At 26.7% G+C, this 27,428-nt stretch overlaps 1 protein-coding gene across 2 annotated transcripts in view; it reads right to left on the reverse strand.

Moving 5' to 3' along the window:
- Nucleotides 1-22,130, reverse strand: part of LOC129969193 (focadhesin-like) — a 62,858-nt gene extending 40,728 nt beyond the window's left edge. Inside the window, exons 1-12 of one of the 2 annotated variants that reach the window (XM_056083633.1) lie at nt 21,912-22,130; nt 21,075-21,146; nt 19,487-19,641; nt 19,311-19,394; nt 17,308-17,409; nt 17,046-17,211; nt 14,363-14,578; nt 13,942-14,041; nt 7,186-7,715; nt 6,934-7,038; nt 4,520-4,746; nt 1,377-1,503 (exon numbers count right to left, since the gene is read on the reverse strand). In XM_056083633.1, coding sequence (XP_055939608.1) covers nt 1,377-1,503; nt 4,520-4,746; nt 6,934-7,038; nt 7,186-7,715; nt 13,942-14,041; nt 14,363-14,578; nt 17,046-17,211; nt 17,308-17,409; nt 19,311-19,394; nt 19,487-19,641; nt 21,075-21,146; nt 21,912-21,965 — 1,938 coding nt within the window. In that variant the 5' untranslated portion in view covers nt 21,966-22,130. The remainder of the gene's footprint in view (nt 1-1,376; nt 1,504-4,519; nt 4,747-6,933; nt 7,039-7,185; nt 7,716-13,941; nt 14,042-14,362; nt 14,579-17,045; nt 17,212-17,307; nt 17,410-19,310; nt 19,395-19,486; nt 19,642-21,074; nt 21,147-21,911) is intronic. The other variant, XM_056083634.1, reaches the window with a different exon arrangement.
- Nucleotides 22,131-27,428: the final 5,298 nt, after the last annotated feature.

The raw sequence follows: 27,428 nt of genomic DNA on the forward strand, positions 1-27,428 counted from the left end.
GGAATAAAGAAATTGATACAAGTCACTTTTCACATAAAGAACTGTTCTTCAATAAATGATGATTTAATAAAATGTAGATTTAAAAACAATAAAATTTTTGGACATGCATTCAAATATTTTTTTTAATAATATTCTTCACAAATATAAAAAAACTGCTAAAAAGTCCCCTTTTTCAGTTTCAGTAACTCCACTAGTAACCAAGCAACTTATAATCCCTATTCCAATATCAGTATTTTTTCTCAGTTCCAGTCTTTTAAGATTATCAAGCTCTATCAAAAATGAGCTGTCTAATGTTTTTGTTTCTTTGCTTATGCTTCTTTTGACAGCACTTTTCATAAACTGTTTGGCAAACATGAAAAGATTTTTATATAAGAAAGGCCGATTGGTTTAGATTTATGAAATTTTTTAAGAAATGCCTGAGAAATATTAGGAATAAAAGAAAAGTTAACATTAGACAAAATCAATTTATCAGGGAATCTCATGAAATAAGACTACTGTTCTTTGAAATTAAAATTAGATTGATCCATACCATAAAAAAGGTAGCAAGTAGAAAAGGGGCGAGTTTTTGCAATTGCACAGTTTTTCATTTTTGGTGCTCTCGCTATAATCTTTTATTCTTGTAATGCTCAGAGATTGGTATTTTTTGGATAAGAAGGGGAAGGAAAGAAATTAAGGAACTTAAATTCCCTATATTTTCCCAGTTTTTATGAACTTTCCAAATTTTCCTATATTATTTAGATTTTATATATTTTAAAATGTCAAGCTAAAGAAAGCTCAATACAACACATATTAATCCATACAATAGAAGGTGCAAAAACATTAAATCACATTATTTAAGAGAAGATATGAATTGGTGCATTGTTTAAATTAATATATATATATATATATATGGAATTTACAAACAAATGTTTAAAATTATTATGAATAAATTTGGAATAAAACTTTAAATAATTTTAAAGTAGCATTAAATGAATGAAATGAAATTATATGTATCATTTGTAATAAACTACCAAATTACAATTCAATTTTTTAACGATTATAAGTTTCATTAATAAAAGAGTTCAGAAAATTTCTTATCTATTTTGCTCTTAACTGCAGATTTTTTTTTTTTTTTTTTTTTTTATAAACAATAAAGTTTACATTTTAGAAAATAATTTTAATAAGACTTATTATTCCTCCTTTAAATTAATTTTAAAAATTAAAAAGTTTGCTTTAAAAAAATAACATTTTATATCATATAAGAAAGAAAGAAATTTGTGTAAGAAAGTATATTACATATCTTATGTTTTTTAGGAGATTTTTTTATCATCACAGAAAACAAATAATTAAATATAACAAAATAAAAGGAATTTTAAATATTTTTTACATTTATTTACCTCAGATTTGCATAAATGAATCACCCCATCCAATGCTAAGCAAGCAGCTGGTAAATTTGCTTCATCATTTGATTCATTGAAAATCTTTGATAAAATTCCTAAAAACCCAACACCATGTTTTTCTGGTCTGGAAAAATGAAGAATATTATTAAATTTCAAAGTAAATCAATGCATGTTTTTCAAATGTACACCATGTACTTGACAACATGTTTTCTGGTCTGGAAAACGAAGAATATTATTAAATTTCAAAGTAAATCAATGCATGCTTTTTAAATATATATTATTCTTATTAACACTAGACATTATTACTATTAACACTAGAAGACAAGAAAGTTTGCCAATGCACAATTTTGTAGAAAACTATTTCCTAACCAATTATGTAATATATGACTATGGTTTTCTTCATTAGTACTAAAGGTTACAAAAACATTATCCATTGCCATTAAAATCTGAAAAAAAAAAAAAAAAATACTGTGTTTTCCCTGTATGTTTATAAAGGATATGAGGAAATGCACAAATAGTATTCATGTCCCGGTTATAATGTAATATAATTTTAAGGAGTGAAAAAAGCAAGGAAAGAAAGCAAAAATGTAATATTATTTAAAATAATAGCATATTAAAAGAAATTTGATATCTATATAAAAAAAAACAATTTCTCTTTATTTCGTATCTAGAATTTAGCAAGATGAAATTTAATATGAAGGGTGCAGGGATATATTAACTCTCATGCTCTTTAATTGTAAATTGTACAAAATTCAAAACTCAGGTGAAATAAAACACAAAACATTTTTGTTTATCATGATATAAATCATTTAATAATTATTTAACAAAAAACAATGATAACGCAAAATTACTTTTTATTTATTCATTTCTACCAGTTTATGCATTTGGGCATCAATTTCTGCAGATGATTTTTGATCTATGTTTAATGGAGCTAATCCTCAACAAATAAGATACAATGTTTTTGCATAGCCAAAAGAACATTTTTTTGTTATTTTACTTTCAATGAACACATGAGGAAATATTTCTGATATATCATAGAATGCTTTAATGGATGAATGTGATGCAACAAATTTTAATGCCCATATAAATTCTGTTTTAAAGAAAACTAAACTAAAACATATTCTTGAAGTAAAAAGTTCAAAATCTAACATTAATTATGATTTTTTTGAACTGGCACATATTCTTCTTCCTTTTATTTTGGCATGACTAATAAGTGCCTGTTTTTCCATATTACTTTGGCTTATTATTTTCTTACAAAGCAAACAGTATGCAGCAAATGCATTTTGTTGAACTTCTTGAACTCATCCAGCAAAATTAGAATTTATTTTTTTTTATCTGCTAATTCATACAAAATATGGATTTCTCAAATGATACAATTTCTATGACAATTTCTCAAATGACAAACAAACCTTCAATAAACTCACATGTGGGTGACCAAATACATCTGTGCAGTTTCCGCAGATTGAATGTATTCTATTTTTCTCGCCAGAGAAATGTATTCCATTTTTTCATGCAGTTACAAATGTCTTGCACATGTTCATTAATTGCAATTCGGGAATATCTTGGACAAAGAACTATTATCTCGCATATCGAAACTGTACTGATCTATACAGAAAAAAGGGGAAGAGAGTAGGAAAGGTGCGAACTTCCATACTATACAATCAAGAATGGTATTGTTTTGTTTTTGGAAGCAATGGCTATGATCTTTTATTCTTGCAATCTTTAGAAATTGGCTTTTTTGAGATGGGAAAAAATACGTAAGAAATTTAAAATTCCCTGTATTTCCTGGTTTTTATGAAAATTTTCAAATTTCCCTGCATTTTCCCAGTTTTTTTAGGCGATTTATAAATTTCCCGTGTTTTCCCAGTGGCGTGGGAACCTGAGATATTTCATTTTTAGTTCATAAAAGTATTTTCTGATTAATAATTATCAAATAATATATTTGCACTGCAATTAGAAACTTAATAAACCAAAAATTAGATTGTATTGAAATATACATATAAAATCAATAAAGAGACTTTCCAATTACAAAAAAATAAAAAGTATTCTGAGGTGGACAACTTTATTATGGTGCACTGTACTTTCATTCAGCTTTGAACACATAATGAATCTGTTTTACCCTATCTTCTATAAGTGGTATAACCATTTTCATGCTTGTCTCAGTGAACAAAAGAATTGGATGGTTAAAAACATCTATTTACAATATATATATATATATATATATATATATATATATATATATATATATATATATATATATATATATAAACTTAATAATTTAAAAATGTTATGAAAGATAATTCAATAAAAAATGATCCCATTCCTCACTGCAATATTAGAAATCACACAGGCTTTGAAGAATAATGCACATTAAACCAGTTAAAAAATTAACATTTTCCCTCCTTTTTAAACTTTTGACAATTTGTTATTGATTCTGTATTTAAATTAGTACTTCTTTGTAATGTCAAATATAATATACAAGATAAGTTCCATGAAAATGAAACAAATTTAATTTTTATTGAGAATTGATTAGAAATACTTATTATTCATCATGCAAATATAAGTAAAAACACACTTTAATTTTTAAAATTTATAAAAACTATCATATGGTTTAAACAAAATGCTGAGGTAAATTACAAAATACATTATTATGAAATATACATAGCAGATATATCTTATGTAAAATAGTATTTATGTACTTTCTGAAACACAAATCATGTTGATTCAGGTTAAAATTATTTCAACAACTAGCGAAAAATATAATGCTAAATTAATGTTTCTCATATCTTATGTTATTAACTAAAATAATAATAAAAATGCATGAGATATAGATATTACATTAAATATCAAGGCTTTATGAATATATATATATATATATATATATATATATATATATATATATATATATAAAGCCTTGATATATAGGGAAAATTGATAATATAGTAGCAACAATTTGGACTCTTGGAATTATGTATATTATCAATGATCAACTTATAAATGCCATTGCCACATATTCCAAAATCTGAAAAAGATTTTTCATCATAACCTTCTTTTCTCCAAATCTTTGAGATACACATGTATAATAAAAAGAATATCATGCACCAAGCAAATTATGTACGAGAACTAATAAATGTACTCACGCTATTAAGCAGATTTCTCGGATTGCTGCTGCTTGAGCAATTAAGGCTTCATTTATATTAAGATCTTTGTTTTGAATTTTATTGGTTTCAGTCAACAGTTTATGCAGGTAAGAAAAACATCTGTCGTGCTTTTTCCATAACTGCATCATTAAATGAATCGCCTGTGCTTTTAAGTGATCCTCATTTGCCATCACTTTAAGTATACTTAGGATTGGAGGAATGGCATACTGTAAAAAAAAAAAAAAAATTATATTATGTGTATAGCAGGGTGTGCAACACCAGAAATACATCTAACTCTCAACCTATTCAAAATTTTCATTTAATGAAAGAATTTCATCTATATAATATACTCATATATATATATATATATATAAAAAAAAATCCATAAAAATTATTTTATCAAAAAAATTTTTAGGCTTTCACAAGAATGAAGTTTAAAATTAATATGAAAATATCTTTGCAATCTTAAATGTTGACGTGGAAGTAGGATGGATTTTCTAAATTTCTTAATAGCAAAAATTGTGATCAACTGGTTCCCAGAAATGTTGGTTATATTTAATTTTAATTAAATCTCTTGTACATGGTTTTAGTGTCATTCATGATTCATTCAAAATGTATTTTAAGGCATCCAATTATAATAGACATTAGTGTCTTATTATTTTAATAACCGTAAAGTCTTTTCATTATGTGCATAAATATTGTTAATAAATATTGTCTCATTTCATAAAGGAAATAAGCTGTAGGGGTAATCTATTATTTAATTATACTTTATTTATCATATTCAACCATATTTATTCATATTCCTCATATAACTTGCTCAGGTAAAAAACAATATCTCTTATTAACTTTCATCAATAGAAGAAAATCATGTAAAAGAAATGAACTAATGAAAATTGTACATTTTTTTTAATTATCAAGATTCAAGCAATAAAAATTGCTTAACAAATAGGTATCATTAAAAAGATTTAAAAAAGTTTTGGATATTGTAAAAACTATTCTTATGTTATAATATTGATATGAATCTGTAATGTTGCTTCCAAGCACAATTCAATTGTAGGAAAGATAGTTTTACAGACAGCTCTATTGGATGTTGACAAGATGTCAGATCAATGACCCTTGGCTTGGCAACTATTTGGCAAGAAAATGGATGATAATAAGAACAAATGGAGGTGAATTCTGCTCGATTCTTCAAGGAACTTCTCTGTTCTACTCCAGAAGATATAAAAGACTGGCAATCCAAGCCAAAGTCAGTCATATAGTGAGTCAACGATGAATTAGTTGGATCAGTCCAGTGAAGAGTAAGTGCTTAATGAAGCTCAAACAATCAGTGGATTGAGAACTGAGCCATGCTCCAAGTTTTGAAGCAGTATCAAGTTGTGTTTGGTGTAGCAGTTATATAGTAGTGAGTCAGCAATTGGGTACAACTAAAGTGAGGAGACAGTGGACAGGCCTTAATGAGCAGGTACCAAGTTTTGTCTGGCTGCTTTGTGTGCTGTCGTGATTGTTTATTACTGATTACTACTTGTGGGTTGCTGTTTGTTATAAGTGCTGCTGGATATTGTTTGTGTACGGCTTGGCAGTATTTAGTCACTTGATTCATGTTAATAAACATTATAATTTGTCATTGAGGCTATGTTATTTGTCACTATGGGGAAAACATCAAGTTTAGTGGAATTAATTTCCGTAACAATACTGCACAAATTATTCCACAAAAACCTAAAAATTGATATAATTTTTATTTAATAATTTTTTTTAATTCTCCAAATTTCACATTTTTATTTTTCAAAACATATTTGTAGTAGCTGTTGACCAAATAGTCTAGGCCAGTAGAGTGCCACACAAGCATTTATTAATGGTAGAGATAAACTAGAAACTATCCCTGTAGTAATATTTAATGAGAAATTCAATTCCTCTGGGGCAAGGGCCTCTGAAGAAATGATTTCATAATGAAGCATTAAATAATTTAAAATTACTGTAATATTCACTATTACCTCATGAAAAGGGAGAAAAAAACCCTCATTATGCTATTACAAAACCAGATTACCAGATACAACACAAAAAAACATATTATTCAAGATAGTCTTTCCCTATAAATATACAAAAACTGTGGGCGACATTAAATAGGTTTGCATGTGACAGCAAATGTGAATTAAAGTTTTAGATACTAAAAGTGATGGTTTTGATAATATAATTATCACTGAGCAATACACCAATAACATATTTAAGTCTTATAAATGAATGATGTTATTTTTACAACAGGTTTGGAAATTCTCAATACAAGTTAACTATTTTGTTTTTCCTATAGGTATTATAAATACAAATGTAATACTAATACTCTGTATTACACAAAATCAATAAAAAAATAAATATGCATACTAAAGAGAAGAAATATTCCATAATAATACACTAATTACCTTATGAGCAGCAGATTTTGGTAAGAAATCCAGAATTAGATATTTTGACTCGGGTGAGTTCAGTAGACTTTGCTTGTATAGAAGAATTGCAAATAATTTTGTAGACTAAAACAAAATACAAGGATAAATATGTCTAATTAAATTAGCATAAACATTGAGCTAAAGTTTTTTCAAATGACTGAAAAGTGTTTGTGACAAAGACAACAATGTCCAAAGCGTATTTTAAAAATAAGAGCATTAAAAATGTCTTACCAAATATGAACTTTTTGCAAGAATAGATTCAAAAGTTTCTAAACATGAAATTATAAAGTTTCGATTATCTGTGGATGAAAGAAAAAGTGCAGTCACTAAGGAGAATATCATATCTAAGTTGTCAGCAGAACAGCAACTCACAACATTCTTGACAGTTTCCAACCAGTTTTGTTTAAACTCAAAATTGGCTTCATCAAGTTGGATGGCAAATTTGGCACATTGTAAAGATGACTGCACTGAAAATGTAAAAGCTTCAATATAAATATGATTGATGCTTTTAGTCTTTTCTAAAGCAGCAGAACATGTTAATCCATTAGATGATTCAGCATTCTGAGATGTAATAGCATTGTTTCCTGAATCTTTGGAATTCAAGAAGAGTTGCTCCAGTTTTGTTAATAGCTGTGATAAGGAAGAAGATGTTGATTCATTGAATGATATTACAGATGGTTCTGGCAAGAGATGAATCACAGAAGATGCCAATAAAGCAGCTATTGTAGGGGATATGTGGTGAAAATCCAGGAGTACAATAGCTATAAAAATGAGAAAAAAGAAATCAGTAAAATTATCAACATGGGCAGTAATAGAAATTTAAGTTGATAGCTTTATTTGAATAATATTTGAATTATTCCCTGTGTTTTCCCTGTACATATATGTAACATATAAGGAAATGCATTAACAGCACTTGCGCACTAGTTAGTTATAATGAGTGGAGAAAAGCAAGGAAAGGAAGTCACAATTTAATACAATTCAAAATAATAGCATATTAAAAGAATATTTATATATATAAAAACACAATTTATCTTTATTTATTGCCTAGAATTTAGCAAGACAAAATTCACATTATAAGGGTGCAGGAGATATAATTATAGAGCATGAGAGGCGATCAATAAGTCAGATAAAAATTAAGAACTCAAGTGAAATAAAATGCAAAATAACACAATGATACAAATCATTTAATGAGTACTTAACAACAACAACAATAACAAAAATAAAACTTTACAAAACAACATTACTTTTTTATTTTTACTTATTAATTTGTGCCAATTCATATATTTAGAAATTAATTTCTACAAATTTTTCAGTCATCAGTTTTTTTTTTTTGCAATGCTACTTTGTGTTTGTTGAACACCTCCCTCTCTTTTTTCGTTGATGTTTCTCTGCTTTTCTGAGGCTTCATAATATCTTGTACATGCATTTAACAAACAGAATATTACAAAAAAACTCGGATTGTTTAAAACACCTCCATAAATATTTAAAATATCATACACAGATCCTAGATCAATTAAAGAATCTTTTTCAGATTTTCAACAAGCATACCTTGTTGATACTAAATCCATTTTAAACAGTATGCCATAAGACAAAACAAGAACTATTTTTACAATTGCCCAAAAATAAAGAAATCCCAAAAACTTCAAAATATTACAGGGTGGCCAGCATTTCTGCTGTTTGAATTTCCCTGATATTTCCAGGTTTTCATAGAAATTTCCCCGGCATTTTTCAGATATTTCTAACATCTTCAGAACGATGTCACTTTATTTTCTCTTTAATTATTGTACAATATTTCTTAACTTTATTTGAAAAATTGTTCTGCTCTTTTTAACTAAATTCAATGTAAAATAAAATTTAATTCAGAAAAAAAAATATTTTAATTATTGAATTTCAAAAAAGCTTCAATTTTGTAGAACCCTTCCCTTTATTTTGCAAATATATTAACCAACACTAGAAGATACATGCCCATCTAGACTGATTTTTAGCTAACCAGTTATATCTTAGAATTGTTTTTCAAATTCATTCATGAAAAATGCAGTATAAAAATAAATGCACATTGATGGAGTCTTAAGAATGAAATGATTCGATTCCTTCCAGTGGGGTCTTCCTTATCTACACTGTTTAACATGCCAATCAGAACTGAACAATAATTTTACTAACAGAAAAAAAAAACTCATTTATATATACAAAATGATTTGCATTGACTTTTGCACCAACTATAATAAAATAAATCACTTGTACGCTGGTTCAGTGCCAAATCTGTAAAATAGAGAAAAAAGTGGAAAATTTCCTTTTTTTTTTCTTTATTCCATAAATTTTTTTAGAGGTATAAATTTCAAAAAAAAGATAGTATGAATGAATTTTGTATATTTTTGTAGCAAACAATTTAATATACATCAAACTACATAAAAAAATATTGTCCTCTTTTTTTAAAAAATTATAAGAGGCATGTGTATCTATAATGCATCAAACAAATGTATTTACTGTGTTTGATATTATTTTAAAATTATAAAGCATTTTGTTAAATGTATGGAGAATTTTAAACAAATAAAAAAAATGTTAAAAGAAAATATAAGCAATAATGTCCATTTCATGACATTCATAGCACCCATTCATATGAAGAATTAGTAATTCAAATTCATAATGTTTAAAAATAAACAAAAAATATTTTATGGAAATAATAGCTAAAACATCCGATACTTTGTAATTCAACAAAAAAATCTCTGAGGAGAGGGAAAAAAATAATTATTGTAAAATACTTATTTAATTAAAATAAACTTTTTGGATCATAATAATAGATCAATATTTTACAACCAGTTTTGAATATTGATACCCAAAATTCATACTTCTGCTCTCGTAATACGTGGTATGATCGATTTGACGTTTGAAGGAAGGGGGGGGGGGTACTTTCATATATATATATTTTAAATAAAAGAGACCCATTAAAACTTAAAATCATAATAGTAACAGGATCTGGGCTTTTTACTGTGTTTTCCCACAGTAAGCAGTAAACCACAGTAAACCCTGTTTGCTAATTATGTCAATAACTTATTCTGAGAAAAAAGCAAACCAAAACTTTTGACGGCAATATTATATATTTACACATATATGAAATAAATTAGATATGGAGGTTAATCTTTCTCTTCCAAAGTCTGTTTTAGATTATCAGTAAAAGCTTTATTTTCATTAGTTGCCAACTATGTTGCACTCTACTTATTAAAAAATTCCAGCAAATTATCATGTTTTATAAAAATTACAGATTCATAAAAAAAATTCTAGTTTCATAATAAATTTCTACCTTTTCCCTGATTTTTCTCAACCTCTTGGAATTCTCTGACGATTCCCGATTGGCTGACCACCTCGTATTAGAATAGGAATTATATAAAGAAATTTTTTCATTAAATAAATCAAGTTGTTTTTTTTAATTTTTCAGAAAAATTTCTGAGAGAAAAGCTGAGAGAATTTGTGCTTTGAAATAAAGAATTTGATGTAAATCAACCAATCATTTTTCACATAATAATGAACTGTTCAATTCTATCTATTGTTTTATACAATAATGAACTTCAATAAATGATGATTTAACAAAATGCAATTTTTAAAACAACAAAATTTTTGGACAAGCATTTAAATATATTTTAATAATATTCTTCACAAATATAAAACACTCTGCTAAAAAATCTTTTTTTTTTTTTAACTTCAGATCCCCTAGTAATCAAGTAACTTATAATATCAGTATTTCTTCTCATTTTTAGATATTTAGAACTAGCAAGTTCTATCAAAAATTAGTTGTCAAAAGTTTTAGCTTTTTCGAATATGCTTCTTTTGACAATATTTTTTCACTAACTGTTTAAGAATCCGATAAACATTTATAATATTATTACTCACGACAGATCTAGTAAAGTTTCTAACTGAAATCTATATATTTCTTTATGTTGTCAAAACACATTCACAAACACCACCTTTTTCTACCCAATGGATTGAACAAAGCTTCAATGGAAATTCAGAAGAACTTGTAAATTCCAGGAAATCAGCATGTCTAGCTGAACTATCTTTTAATATTCTCTACATTGCTTTTAGTGAACCATCTACTTTCCATCCAGAAGACTTATGTTCATATTGAAATGCTCCAAAAGTATCTAGATCTAAAATTTAGCAATTATTTTTGCACAAAGATTTTTGACATATTTAAAATTTTTAATTTACATTTGGTCCATTCACAGGAATTTGTTAAAGTAACTATAGGTCAAAACTTGTTATAATTTCTTTAAAATTCACAAACAATCCTTCAGCAAAGGAGTATACTGTATTTTAAAATATACCAAAGTATCCAGTGTAATGTGGTGGAAAGGCAGGCCAAATAACAAAAAGAAACTAGATAGGGTGGAGTTCTATGAACGCATTCCTTTGCACACCAATATCAGAAGACAAAGTTTTTATACCACACTCACTGTTATAATATCTATTTTCTCACTTCTTATTGAGTACCAAGCCCTCCATTTACCTCAAACCATGTTGAACATAAATTTACAAATACTGTGCAGTTATAATCAGGAACAGGGGCAACAATTGAGGTCTGTTACACACTGATGAAACAAGAAACAATGATCAACGAGCAGAATACTGCTCTTTTCCTGTTGCAACTTGTATTTTTGCACATGGCACATAGGAGGATCATAGCTGATGCCCACTTCTAATACCTTGGCAATGTTGTTGATGCAAGGCTTGCCTTCCTCATTTAATTGTACGATTAATTGCCGATAGTACAGAAACAGGATAGTCGCAAACCAGATACTTGGGAGTGTACTGTACTGAATTCCAATGTCTTGTGAAGATTCTTGGTTAATTTACACTAATATCTTACAATAAGATCCATTTGACATTTTTGTCAAGTACAATTCAAAGTTTATAGGAGAATAAGAAATTTTGTATATATCCATATAAGAAATTTTTTATGGTTTAAAGTTTATTTTTAAAGAGATTGCTGGAAAAAAAATGAAGCTAATGTGTAAAAAATAATGTATAACATTTTTGCACAACTTAATATACATTGTTTGGCTATAGATGCAACAAGCTCTGATGCTCATAAAAGTTCAGAAGATTAAACCACATCGATCTGTACACAAGACATACTCAATAATGAATAACAATGAATACCAAATTCTAGGAACCACATACCATTTATCCTATGTTCCCTATGATGCTTAAATGCAGTTTAATTTTTTGAGCTAAGGCTGTGATATCTTATTCTTGCAATGCTTAGAGATTTTTTTTTTCCATCTAAAAAATGTTGAATTAAGAAACTTAAAATTCCCTGTATTTTCCTAGTTTTTATGGAAGCTTTCAAATTTTCCTCTATTTTTCCAGTTTTCAAAGTATTATGGGAATCCTGATAATATATTGGAAAATAAAAATAATTATTGTTATAAATCCATTAATTCATAAAAGCAAAGATAAAAATAAAAGTACTAGTTTTAGAGACACAAAAACTTTTAAAAATTATATTCTATAAATGCTTCCGATTTATATTTGAAGGGTAAAAGCAGAACTGAATTAAAAATAGAAACCAGACACTAATAGACTCAAGAAATTTAATAAATTTATAACACAAAGAAATAAGATCTTTGGACATTTCTGATCATTGTAATGGAAGAAAGGGAAAAGTACAAAGAGGGGTGAGGGGACACATTGAAAGAAGTATTACTTTACTTTATACAAATTTAATTGTTCAAAACAAGAATGCATTAAAATTAGCTAATGAGTAGGAAAAGAAATGTACGTGGATAAAAGAAGAAAAATACAAATTAATCTAGTTGAAACAAAGTTTTTACAGCAAGGGATTTTATATTCAAAATTCAGTAAATAGAATTTTAAAAATATATATCTACCTTTTAAAATTGTTATTCATTTATACAAAACTAATAAAATATGGATGTATAAAAAGACAAAAAAATTGCATGTAACAAAATAACATTTCTTCTGTAAGTTACTTATATTGATCATGTATATATTTGAATATAATTTGAGACTAGTTGTGAATACACTATCATTTTATTTAATTACTAGATTAAATTGCAGTCTCTAATAATAAATTAAATTAAACATAAATCATTCTTTACCTATTTAATTTTTTTGTACACATAAATAATCAATATTTATTTTTTTAAAATTTGACATAAAAGACAGCAATATTGATAAGAAACATCAATACTGATATTTTTTATAAATATAATACAGTAGGAATAAATCTCATTATATTTACACAAATGGCATTTAATTTAAAATTTAAAAATAAGATTTTGTAACACTTTTTAGATTTTTTTTTTATCATACTGGATTTATTCTAAACAAAAAAAAAAGAAGAAAAAAAAGAAAAGAAATACATATGCATATTAATATGCTTAAATAAAATTTTATAAATTAATCATACAAATAAGTAATTGTCCCAAAAATTTTATTCATACATTTTATATTGAGATATTAAATGATGAGCAATAACAATTCAAATCTGTATATTACAACCCTATTTGACATATATAATGCTAATTGTTTTTTCATGTCAAAATTTTATTAATTTAGCACAAACTTTTAAGTCACAATATCAGCATTAAACAAATATCATATATAATCATCATTCAAAATATCTATCCTTATCCAAAATAGAATTTGAAATTTAATAGCTTTTTTCAAACTAATGACATAAGATAAATACTATAAGCATGCATTGTTTTTTATAACAGAAGATAAAAGACGAAAAAATTCATATTTATTTAAATTGGTACGGCAAAGAAAATATTTTTTTTTTTTTTAATTCAGACATATTTTTTACTTGATGATTGAGCCAACTCAGAACCATAATGTAAAAGAATGAAACAAGGCTGCAGAAAATGAAGGCATATATTGTACAAACATATGATTTAAAATCATTCATATCTTTAAAATCTCTCTCTAAGAAACAGTTACCCTCTATAAACTAAGAAAATTTCTTACCTATAGAAACATATTTCTCAATAAGCTCTCCAGATACTATTTTTAAAATCTTTGCTATGGATGCCAAACACAGGTTGACAAATGAAGATGTAAAATTAATCTGAAAAATAAAATAATGAAATGTCAGTCATCAGTATTAATTTAAACAAAATTAATCCTATGCAGAAAAAGATATTTTCATCACTAGGTTGACAGCAGCAGTCTCCAAGCATGAATTTGTCATAAAATCTTTTTGATTAGAGCATCATAGCAAAAATGTGCTAAATATAACAATTTTACCTACAAAGTCAGGAAAAAAAATGTATATTATTCAATCTGGTTACAGTATTTTGAGCATTCTGTTTACATAAATTAATGGTAAAGTCTTCAAAAAAATATAACTTTTTATTTGGAAGAGAAATATTTAAAGAAATTTCCTTACTTTTAATAATGAAATGCTCACAGTACTTGCTATGTCTAGTAATCTGGTCGGATCATGTCCATAAACTATACTTCTTTCACTTAAAGATAATGTAGAAAGCAATAATAATTCAGATATATAAATTCTTTCACTTTCTTCACACTGTAAGCACATAAATGCTTTTTGAGACTTCAGAATAAAATTGGCAGCTTCAACAACTTGATTATAGTTTTCAATCTGTAAACATAATATATGTTAAATAATTCAGTGAATAACAATTATAATATCCAAATATTATAAATGTTTTATAAAAAAAAATTTAAAAAAGAAAGAACATTCCAAACATTTTATTTACATGATACATATATATACAAAAACATACATGCATTTAAATATCATCACACAATTGACTATAACTCCAATTCAAAACAATGTTCTGGCCATAACTGAAATCATTATTATGTCTTTTCAGAAAAGATTTGAAATTTATCAAAAGATTGAATATAATCGAGATAATATTCGCTACAAAACAAAAACTGATTAAAACAATTTCCTCAAATATATAAATGCAGCTTTGCAAAACAATATTGATTGAACAGAATCATTTAATGAAGAAAAAAATTTATCATAAAGTCTTTCCCAAGATCAAAATATTATATTCTACATTTTTTTTTTCTACTGTCTATATTCTACATTTTTTCTAGACCTCTGCAGAAGGTCTTTCTTAAAACTGCAAGTAAAAACAACAACAGAAAATTACTACAAAATCAAAAAATTAAACTCTAGTGATAAGAAACAAATTTGCTATAAAACATACAAAAAATGGTGAAATAAAAACCTAATACTGTAATTTTATTCTAGTGAGCTGCACATCAAATTCAATTATATATATATATTTATGTAGCAATTAATTTTCATTATTTTATTTATAGTTATTTAATAACTAAATGTAAACTTTATACAATTTACTTATTTATTATTATTTTCAAGTATACTATAAGTCTATTACATCAATTTTTAAGATTCTAATAATTAATCAAATCAAATAAAAAAAAATTTGACTTTGTTTCATGGCCTTGCCACTCAACTTTGGCTCTGCTTTTGTCTGGGGTGGTCCTGGCTATGTAACTCTAATAATAAGAAAAGGAAATGTATGTCTGCCCATCAGTTGGCACCCTAGATTAAAGCTGCCTAATTTGATCTTGAGTTTGCAGCCAAATTCTTAAATGCAACAGCAATGTGCTCCTTGTAATGCTTGTTTGAAATTTTAAAAAGAATTTTAGTCAATTAAAAATTAAATAAAGGAAATTTTCTTCTAATAACTTTCAAAAGTAAAATGAAAGCAAAATCTTTACACAAATTTGAAATTAAAAATAATAATAATGTTGATGATCTCAAATTGATGTTTTAATTTTTTTTTTTTTTTTTTTTTTTTTTTGCCTTCATCTTAACAAATTTTTAAAATAATTTTAAATGAATTGCAACAGATTTCATTTTTAAAATGAAACTCAAATTAATTTTGTTTCAGCAAATGTTTTAATGGCTTCTTTTTTGTTAAATTGCAAAAATCTTTATAGGAAAATTTATTTCTTTTCAGAATAATTCCAATTTTACTTTCATTTTTATTTTTAAGCATTTAAATGCAGTAATACACTTTAATGCATTTAGTTGCTATATTATTATTTATTTAATGTATGCCTTTTAGCTCAACCTCATTGAAATTTTTATTATTTGTTTGATTTCAAAAGGTTTGTTTTGTTGAAATATATAACTAAGATTGTTATCATATTGCAGAATTATCTCTTTTACCTTATCTTAAAATTGTAAGGGTTATTAAACTGCCTATCATAATCTCAAGATATTCCTTATGACATACTTATTAATATACCTTCCACCCAAAAAATTTAAGAGCAAGATTCGATTTAATTTATATGAAACACAACTCAAAACTTTGTTATATTGCAATAGTTGTATGTAAAAAATAAGTAGTAGCATCCAATACAAGTTCATTATTACTGGATTATTCTGGAAATTACTATATGCACAATAAAATCAAATATAATGAAACTTGATTTTAAAATTATATTCCAATAATCTACCATATATTTACAGATTCTTTGAGAAATAATTCGCAAAGGTGCAATAAAAAAAAAAAAATGTGCAGTAAGTAAAGTATACAAAAAGTCGTTAAAGAATGCTTAATAAACAAGAGAGTGATAATCAAAAATGAAAATAATTTCAAAACATCAAACAATCTTCTTGTGATTCTTTGAGGCACAAAATTAAAAGAAAGAAACCAAACAATAAATTAGTACTGCTATCTGAAAGTGATGTTACTTCACAGAAAGACGAAATGCAGCCGATGATTCTGATCAACAAGTTGGTCATCAAATGTAGCTAGTATGTTATAGTTATAAATGGCACAATAAAAATAACAGAATTTTTCTTCTTGATAGCAAAATATATAAAATATTTTATAGCAAAATGTGGGTTTTTTTGACAATATCTGTGACATACAGTTTTCGGGATTTGGCACACTTACATGCATTTGATAGTAGTTATATTAACATGAAAGAATCGAAAATATAACATTTAGACAAACGAAAGTAACTTTTTTATGATATAAAAATATATAAAACTATATGTTTAAAAAATAAGTATAAAAAAAAGAAGAATATCTTAATTCATTAGGAATTTATTTTACCTGCAATAATGGAATACATCTGAGAATATAAAATGCTGTTTTAATTTCATTTTTCACAACATCAAGAAGAGTCTCAATCAATAAACTTTTTGAGCAGTCACTCTTTCTCTTTGAATCAGGATTACATAAAATATAACAAATTACAGGTTCCATTGATTGAAAGCCCCTAAAAATATTTGTAAAAATGATTTAAATTCATCATATAAGGCTGAAAATATGTTAAATAAAACATTTTTTTTATTATTATTATTATTCTGCTTACCTCAGATTATCTTCATTTATAGCATCAGCAATATTTTCAATCACTAATGGCAAGTAATTTTCATCAGTTTGGAGGACTGTTATCAAGGGATGTTTAGGTCGACTGAAAATATAGCAATATAAATTACTCATCTCTTAATATATATAAGAAATTATAAGTCTATTCTTTTCTTTGTATGTTCAGCTAGAAAATTATTTTAAACTTATTAATATTTAAACTACATTCTAAAAATGTAGGTACTTGAATATTTTATTAAATATATTGACCATAGTTTTGATGCATTTTATTTATTCAACAGCAAGGAAATAACAATTTGATGTTTTCAATTTAAAAAATTCCGATTACCATTTTTTATTTTTCTTTCCAATTCTGAAGTCAAATATGTTAAATCTGAAGTTAATATATAAACTGTGCTTCATTCAGAAGTACAATTTATAGAGAAAATTAACTTAAAGTTGATTAAAACATAAAAATAAATAATAATCTAAAAATCCAATCAAATAGTTGTTTCTAATTACTTTAACTTATTTAAGACAAGCAAAAAAAAAAGAAAAAAAAAAAAAGAAGAAGAAAAAAGAGCCATAATTTGTTAGCATTTTAGTTCACAAGAAATGATAAACAAGATAATACAATATGTCATAAATATTTGATGCATAATTTTTAAACATATACAGATGGTTATCAGAATAATGGAAACAACTGTGAATAAAAGTAACATCTGTAAGCATTAAAACAAAATCCTAATTATAAGTTCGTTTTTTAAAATATCAGAAATATATGTCATATTAGTATGAGGTAACATTAAAAAAAGTTATACATGCTAGGGATTTTTCGTCAAAAACATAAAATGTCAGACCTCCCAAACTTGCAAAGAAGCCACATTGTAGGAGCATAACTATATGGAACAACTGTGACCAAAACATCCCAGCTTTTAGACATTTGTAAAGGTACAGTGTCTATAGGTCAGATGAGCGTGACAAGAAAGCTTAGCAAAGCAAAACAGTGGATGGAAGGAAAAGCTGAGTGAAAAAGACAAGTATAAAGCGGATTGTAATGTTTAAATAGAAAATTTTGACAATCGAAGTGATCACTGAGCTCAATGAGCATCTGGATTCTCCAATGTCAATAATTACAGTAAAAAGGTAGCTTTATAAACAGAACATTTACAATAAAGCAACAATACTCATGCTACTTATCACACATATTAATGTTAAATCTCATCTACATTGATGCCATAACCACAAAACCTGGTCAACTAATAAGTGGAAGAGAGTTATATGGTCAGACAAATCCTCTTTCATACTTTTCCCCACAGCAAGAAGAGTGCAATTTTGCATAAATACACAATCATGATTGTCTTTTTCTAAATGTCAAGCATGAAAATGGATCTCGTGGAAACCATGTCCTGGTTTCCTCTGGCCCTGTCATAGCCCTGAAATGAAGGATCACTAAGAAGAAGTATAGAGAAGTTTTAGCTGTCTAGGTTCATCCTATAATGCAAATGTTGTTTCCTGCTTGCAATGGAATTTTCAGGATGTTCATGCTCCTATTAATGTGGTAGGACTTGTCCATTCATGGTTTGAAGATCATGAGGATGAGGCAAAACATCTACCTTGGCCCACACAGTCTTACAACCTCAATATAATTGAACTATTATGGTTTATTTTAGAACATTCAATCCAGAATTGATATTCTCCACAGGCATCTCTTCTGGAAATTTCATAATATCTCCATGACGAATGGTACAATATTCCTCCAAATATTATTCAGTATTTATAAGATTTGATTCACAAGTGAATTCAGGCACAGTATTCCTCTAAACATATTCAGCACTTGTATGATTCAATTCCTAGAAGATTAAAGGCTGAATTACATGCTAAAAGTTTTCCTATGCCTTATTAACAAAGATTGTACTTGTTTGTGGTGTTTGTATTATTTTGATAACAACCTGCAAGTTAATATGCTTTACTTTAAAAAAATCAAATACAAGAAAGAATACTTACTGTAGTGAATAATTTGATGACTGATTTCCATCATTTTGACAGATTAAAAGCTTAGTTATCGCTTTGACAATACCATAAACATTGCTAAAAAAAATAATAATAATAAAAAAAAATTATGACAGCATAAAAAAAATTAAATGTGAAATAAATTTAAAATTTAAATGGTATAAACTTGCCTTGCAGATGAAAGACTGCCAAGGAATTTATTAATAGCATAATTTATATCCAAATGACAATTTGTAACAAGATATATTATTCCACGTATTGCAAAATTATAAGTTGAAGTGGATTCATCAGCGCAAACTTCCCATAAAAGATTCAATTCAGGGATCTTTAAAAAAGAAATTAAACTTGATTGAGTACATATGAAAACTGTAAAAGTTGCAGCAGACATATAAAGTAAAAATTGAGTAACAAAAATAATTAAAATCATTTCAAAAAATATAAATTTCCATCCCTTATAAAAATTGAAATGTAATGGTGCAAGAATTGTTATATAAATTAAAGAAAGAAATTAGTGGAGTCAGTAGTATTACAGGGGCTTGAAATTTGAAAGATTGCACAGATAGGGACAACAAATTATGCAATACTTGAAAGTTTTCAATGCATCTCCTGGCATGTCTCTCATAAAAACAAGTAAATAAGACATAAAATAGGTAATTTAGATTCCTTTAATCTCACTTGTAAGTAGTTTGCTTGGTATGATTTAGTTAAGTAGCATGATTTAAGTTCTATGATGACTATTTTAGAAGAGACCCAGAAATTTGCAATTAGATAAAGCCCAAGCTGGCATTTCCCTCTCCTAACATTCATATTGCATAATCAGGATATTCAACCTAAACAGATTTAATATGCATCAAGCTTTGTATACAGCAGTAGAATTAAATTTTAAACCTTTAAGTATTTATTCATGTAACTAACAATTTTTTTTATGGTCAATGAGGCTTTAATTGACTGCTTGGCTAAAACTCATCAAATCAATAGCTTTGAATATTACATCCATGATTTTACAATAAAAATAATCAAAGACCTTATTATTTTTTTTCTTGTATACAATACCCTTTATGTTATGATAGCCAAGGAATTCCAAATTGTTAATACCATGAAGCCAGATAGATACTAGCGCATACAAAATACTGTATTTAGAGGACATAAAGACAAAAAACTTTCAAGGGATAGTCATTTTCCTTAAAGGATAGATTAATGGAAAGCAGATTGCAACTAATTTTTTTTCTAGAAAAATACTTAATATCTAAATTAAGCCATATGGCATAAATCTAAATATTTGAAAGACTGAGCTTTACCATCTTTATTCCTCTATTAATACAGATTATACAGCTTCGCAAGGAAAATTGTACACCATTCAATAAGCTTCCTGCTGAAATATTTCTTAATGAGAAATGTATCTATATACTTCATCATGAGTCATGCTATCATACTTAAAATTAGATAAGAATATCTTTATCTGAATTTTCTATAATTATGAAAAATTAATTTATTAAAATTAAGGACATTATAATATTGTATGTAAAATGCATTCTTCCAACACAGAAGACAATAATTTACATAATCTTGTTGCTAAATGAACTCATGAATGTTTATAACTAAAAATTCATGTCTTTATTAATTTTTAGTCTTAATCATATTTAAATATTTTTTCAATATATACAAAACTATTTTGTGAACTTTTCATATGGTAACTATCTATTTTTTCAATTATTCACTGCTGACTGATTATTTAGAAAACAAAGTAAATAAATGTACCTGGACTGATGATGATGTAATAAGTTCCTTTTTTGCTTTTTTCTTCACCACTTGCACTATTTTTTGGATGCACTAAAAGTAATAATAAAAATTACAAATAATTATAATTTAAAAAACAAGTTATTCAATATAAAATATTTTTTTTCTTTTATAAATTGAACAAAGAATACACTTTGAACATGCACATATTTGATAACAAATGCTAATTCTTATCAAAGTAGATTGATTATTTTACAAAAAAACTTTGCAAAAATAAGTTTATATACAAAAGCCTAAGCAAAACTTTTTAAAAAGTTCATCTGAATTATTGACTGCAAATACTATATATTTGTAATATTATAATGAATTGGAAAAAAAAAGATATAAGTATTTTTTAATAGGAAAAGAAAATTTATTTTGTTTGCAGTTTTTTTAGTTTATACAGATAAGAGACTTATTCGATTTCCAACAAAAAAATATTTTGATAACGAGTATCTATAACTTTAATGACAAAAGAAATATGTTTCATGCAAAGAAACTTGCAATAACAATTGGTTAAACAAATTTTTTATTTCATGCAAAAATTAAGTTTGTTAATAATGATTATAATATCCCAAACTCTTATTTAAGCTTTAAGTTTGCAAATAATTAAGTTTGGGGATAATTGAAAAAATTATCTGGATTATTAATTCTATTGTATCATTTAATGCATTTGTTCCGAAAGATAAGACATACAAGGACAATTTTTGTTATAATGCAGATTTCATTAATTAGACTAATTTCAGTTTGAAAATCCGTAACATATTGGCGTAAAATGTTTTCGATACCAAAATAAAATACAATTTTCAAGGCACTTACTCGAGATCGAACAGCTACGTCGTCAAATTTTAGACGCTGCTTCAAATCTTCCATTCTCAAAATTTAACAGTCGAATTCGTGCAGAGAGAGCATAAGTGCGCTGTTGGCAATAAAAAGACTAAACCGGTGAATGTATTCAGCTTTCTGCCCAATTTCATAAATATTTTCATCTTCTGAAATCAGAACTGCCAAATCGAAACTACGAAATTGTAGTTAAAAAGAAAATAATGATTGTTTGATTGGCTTTTATATAGCTTTGGATCTAGAACGATCGAATCGAATTGCAGGGAGAAAAATGATTTCACGAGGGCTGTTTTAATATTAAAAGAGGATCTTTAAACAGGATTCTTCAGTATGCAAACATTTCGACACAATAATTTTAGTCAAATTTCTTTAACAATGGATGTCCTTTAATTTAATTCAGTCGAAATAGATGAAGCGCAGCTAGAATGAAGTTCCTCTGAAACACCGCAATATGAAGACGAATGTTAATCTGTACATAATATCAAATGAACAACAAATACCATAATGAATATATCTGACAGAGGGAGTATCATAGCAGGTATAAACTTAACTGTGGCTTATTTTATTACAGCACATGAACCAGGAATTGATTCGATGCACCAAATCTTGCTAACATCGAGTTGATATTAGCAAGTTAGACGTAGGGACCAACATCTCATAAAACACTGACGCCTTGCTGATACATTTTCTAAGAAAAGCTTCTCCGAGAAATCCCAGAATTGTCCAGTGACTACGTGAAACAAAGCTTTGCCTTTCCAAATACCCAAGTGTCGCATAATATTTAGAAAATATTGCACAAAATTATGAATATAAAGGAATATCAAATGCCATATATGATGCAATATTGCATATTTTGTAACAATACTGCAGAAAGCACCGAAATTTTTAAAAACAGAGATTTAATTAAATTTTCGCTCACAAATACTTTTCTCGCTTAATAATTCATTTAATGTGAGGTTTTATACGAAAAAATTAACTACAATAATATTTCATAAAAAAAAACCGGAGAATTGCATGATATTGTAAAGTATCGAGAAGATATTATTGAAAATTCTGCAATGAACAAGTTTGAACAAACAATACTGTGAAATCATTATTAAACAACGCTGAATTATATTGTAACGAAACTTGTTCTAACTTGACGTAGTCTGAAGGGCTCTGTGGTAGAATGCTCTTAAATGAAAGCGACAGTTTCAAGTTCGTATCTGACTGCAGGAAGTTGTCTAAAAATTATTTTGTTATTGTTTTGGTTTCTGTTATTTCTCGTTTGTTTTAGAATGTTCTTACAATTTCAGTATCTTTCTAAATCTGGAAGGTTCCAGTCATTTCTTCTCGTGGATAACTTGAATAAAGTCCCGAGTTGAGATAGCGAGTGTTATCTTTGACTTTAGTTAACACACGGTTTATCACCATTAATTTCATCTACGCGACAGTATTGTAAAAACTATATTGAAAATTCTACATTATCATCGGTATGAAATTATGTATTTAAAAATACTATAAAAAAGTTTATTATCCATTTTCATGAATAATAAACTGTTATAACATGAAAGTGAAGACAATTTTGAAGTTATTAGAACACAAGAAAGTGATCAGGCAATCCAGAAATATTTTTGGAAATCTTATTTTAAATTGGTTTATCTATTTAAAAAGTAAAATAAAGATTAAAGTAAAATAAATTATCTCCAGGAAATGTATAAAAAGTAAATATCAGGAATTAAAAGAAATTTGCTTTTGAAAATTCTTAATCCAAATTTTACTACATCGAGCGCACCAAAATTATTATATTTAAAAAAGTTATCTAGAACTTTGGTGCAGAACCCTTATTTTAGGTAAAATTTTATTTCACTTTTTTTCTTAATACTAAAAATTTAATTTTCTTAAATTAAAAAAAAACAAAACTGGTGAATAATATTTATTAATTATAAAGAGTTGTTAAAAGGACAATACAAAATTAGATGCAGAAGTGCCTTATATTCCTATCTATAAAAACTTGTAATTGCCGTAAGCGATATCGCATGGCATAGGTCCAATGAATGAGAAGTCGCTTGCAACTTGAAAGATCCTACCTTGGAATATGAATTTAAGTTAAAAATTGAAATACAGAACTTGAGGTTAAAAAATAATCAAGAGAGATGTGCTTACTTTGGCAGTAGATAAGACGTTAAAATTTAAAAATTTGAATACTGCCTCGAATAATAAATTTTCTTGATTTTATATTTGGGAATATAAGTAAATGCTACACTTGTGAATTCATGAAATGCAAATTAAAAGTTTGGTAAACGAAATTCCTGCCTCTGTTTAGTTGGAACTCTATAGTGCGTTATAAAACGTTTTGTCCTTTGCTGAAAAATATTTTAAAATGCACGTTTCATTAGTACTAACATACATGCTGATAGGTTTCTAAGTATATTGATTTTTATTTAATTTAATATGCTTTTTCTAAAAAGATTCGACTTCTATTTTTCAGTCTCATTTTGTAAATTTTTTTTTTTTCTTACTTTAAAATTAGTCTTTTTCTCAGCGGATGCTTTGTTGATTATTTTTAAAATCATTATTAATCATATCGTTTGTCTGTTTTATGTATATAGGTAGGAAAAATCATAACACATACACTTTTGCATCGCACCATTTTTATATTTAATCCGTTAAGAAGTTTCGAGATTTTCAATTAATTAATTACTGAAGATTTCGGATAAATGTCATTTACAGCTTAAAATTTTGTGCAAATGTGAAAGGATTGCTAGTGAAAATATAAAAGTAGTTGCTAGTAACTTTTGTATTTAAAAATATTCCGAAAGGTAATTTTCTAGTAATAACATATTTTCTCGAAAATTAAAAAAATAATAATAATAAATTGTTTAAAATTAATTTTAACCATAATTGGTAACAATGCCTTCTTATTCTCATAATGAATTGAACCTAATTTTATTAAATCATCAATACTATCCTTCGCGGGTTTTCGTTGTTATTAATGCTTGATAACAAGAAGAATTAGTTTGTTTCAAGATTTGAATTAAAAAGTTCAGATGTTGTCTTTTACACTGAAACATGTTTTAAAATTTACCATACGAAAATCAATATATATAATTCTATATTGTGCAGGGTTAGATGCATCATTTCAATTATAGAATTTTATGAAGATTTTTAATTTTTTTCATTTGTGCAGAGTTAAAATGATTTTTTTTTTACTGTTTGCTATTTTTAAATCTACATTAGATAGGAAGAAGCTATCAAATTATATATTTAAAAAAAAACGTAATCGACATTTAATATTATAGCTGTAATAATTTACTTTTAATGACTGAATTTTTTATGCATATTTTTAGTATAAATCTTATGAATAAAGTTCATCTTTTACGATTCAAAATTGATACTGATTTCCATTTCATCACTATCTTCTGTAATCACAAACATGAATTGATATTATTATTCTATTCATAAGTTTTACTTTCTCATATTCGAAGTGCAGAGAAAATATAGTTAAATATTAAAAATTCGTCAAAAAAAAATCGAACTCAAGATTTTGACAAATTTTTTTTGTGTTAGAGCTCCTCGTATTCGAAAACCGTGTTCTAGACATTAGGCTGTTTGTCTGTGACAAAGATAACTGAAAAACATTTTGATCTACGCTAATGGAATTTGGTATATGATCTTTATAAGCAAATATACAGATTTCTTTCAAATTTTGAGCGAAATCCATTCACAAGAAGTCTTTCTGTCTGGCTGTTAGAATATAAGTTAATACTATGATTACAAAACGACGAGAGATTGATTGATAAAATTTGGAGCACTGATTTATTTCCTAAAGTGTTATATCATCACAAATCTGGAACCACGTCTGTGAGGGATTTGATTTTCTGTAGGTCTATCTGCTTTCACATGCATGCAAATGAGATAACGGAAACACAATGGCTTAAATGTATGAAATCTGGTGTTCGATTTTGTGATCACAATTGTAATGTCACATTTTAGTTTTAATTTTTTGGAATTAACCTGACAAAAACACGAATTCGATTTTTGGGCTAAATGTCAGGATTAATTGCCAAAAAAAAAATCGCCAAGGATAAAACGATAGTTATAATAAAAATCATAAATTCGCAGCAAATATCAATATTTTATAATTATTGTTCACCAGTATCGTGCAATGAAGTTAAGCTATTATCCCATGTCCATAATTTTATGTAGGAGGGAGGGGAGAAACACATTTGTCAGAGAACAGGGAGAAAGTTTTGGAGACATCACTGCATTTGGTTATCCTTGTTTTTACTAAGTAGATGAAGCATTTTTTTTTAATACGTGAGCACACTAATTTGCTTTTCAACCCCATCTTTTAAAATTTGTGCAATTTTTAAAATTATTTAATTTAATTTTTTAGCTTATTTTAGCCTCTTTTGAAATTTTAATATTTTTATTTGTGATATCATATACCTTTTTATTTGCCGTCTTTAGTTTGAGTTCGTTGAATAGCAGTTTCTTTCATTTGATATTTCTTTTTGATGTCATTAATCACTGAAAAATCCAGTATGAATTTCCATGGTTCTGTCCCTTCTAATTAATTACATGTTGTCAAATTCTTGTGTGGGAATTATATATATATATTGCTATATGTAAATATGATTTGAATATTTACATATACATCCAACGGTGAGACTTCAAATGACATTTATCTGAAACATTTAGAGAAGCTATTAGTTATTATTTAAGACTAGAGTCCCTAAAATCTTTGAAGGTATAATAACTGAATAACATGATATATGTAAAGACACATATTTTAATAAACAAATAATAACAAACATAAATAATAAATCAGTCATTCTCATCAAAAAGCGTAATGACGCAAAGTTAGCTGAAATTATTCAGAAGATTTTTAGCAATCCGGCATTTCATCATTGCGACTCTTTTATATCATAAGGTTGAGTTAAAGGGAATCACATGAATAGAACATTAGTGATCCCAATAAAGTGCTAATATGATATATCTCAATAATATGCTGTTGCTAGGATTCTGTACGTTGGAATACTTATTCCGCATAGCATAATTTTCTCTATAATTTAATATATTTCGTGTAACAAACGTAAGTTTTAATATTTAAATACATTTATTAAATGAATTTCAGTTGATCCAGTAATTTCATTAAATCTTCTGACCTAATATCTGTCGGATTACTAAAAGTGCTTTATTGAAAAAAAAAAAGGGGGGGAACAAGTGTTCTAACTTTAATACAAATATAGAGTTATTCATAAAGAAAGAACAGATTTAAGATATTTAGTTCTAATGAACTACAATAGATATAGACTCATATGATATATCACTGAATGAAAAAAGATTTATTTTTTGCAATCTGATAATCCCGCTAAAACGAGAACTATTGCTTGTTTACGAAAAAAGGCATTTTCTGCAAATATCATCTTGTATGCTGCAGTATGTAAAGACTGAAACCATTGATGCATCGCAACGTACATTTTGTTATCATTTCGTAAATAGCCTGTT

This window comes from Argiope bruennichi, chromosome 5 (genome assembly GCF_947563725.1).
Source record: "Argiope bruennichi chromosome 5, qqArgBrue1.1, whole genome shotgun sequence".
Taxonomy (NCBI): Eukaryota; Metazoa; Arthropoda; class Arachnida; order Araneae; family Araneidae; genus Argiope; species Argiope bruennichi.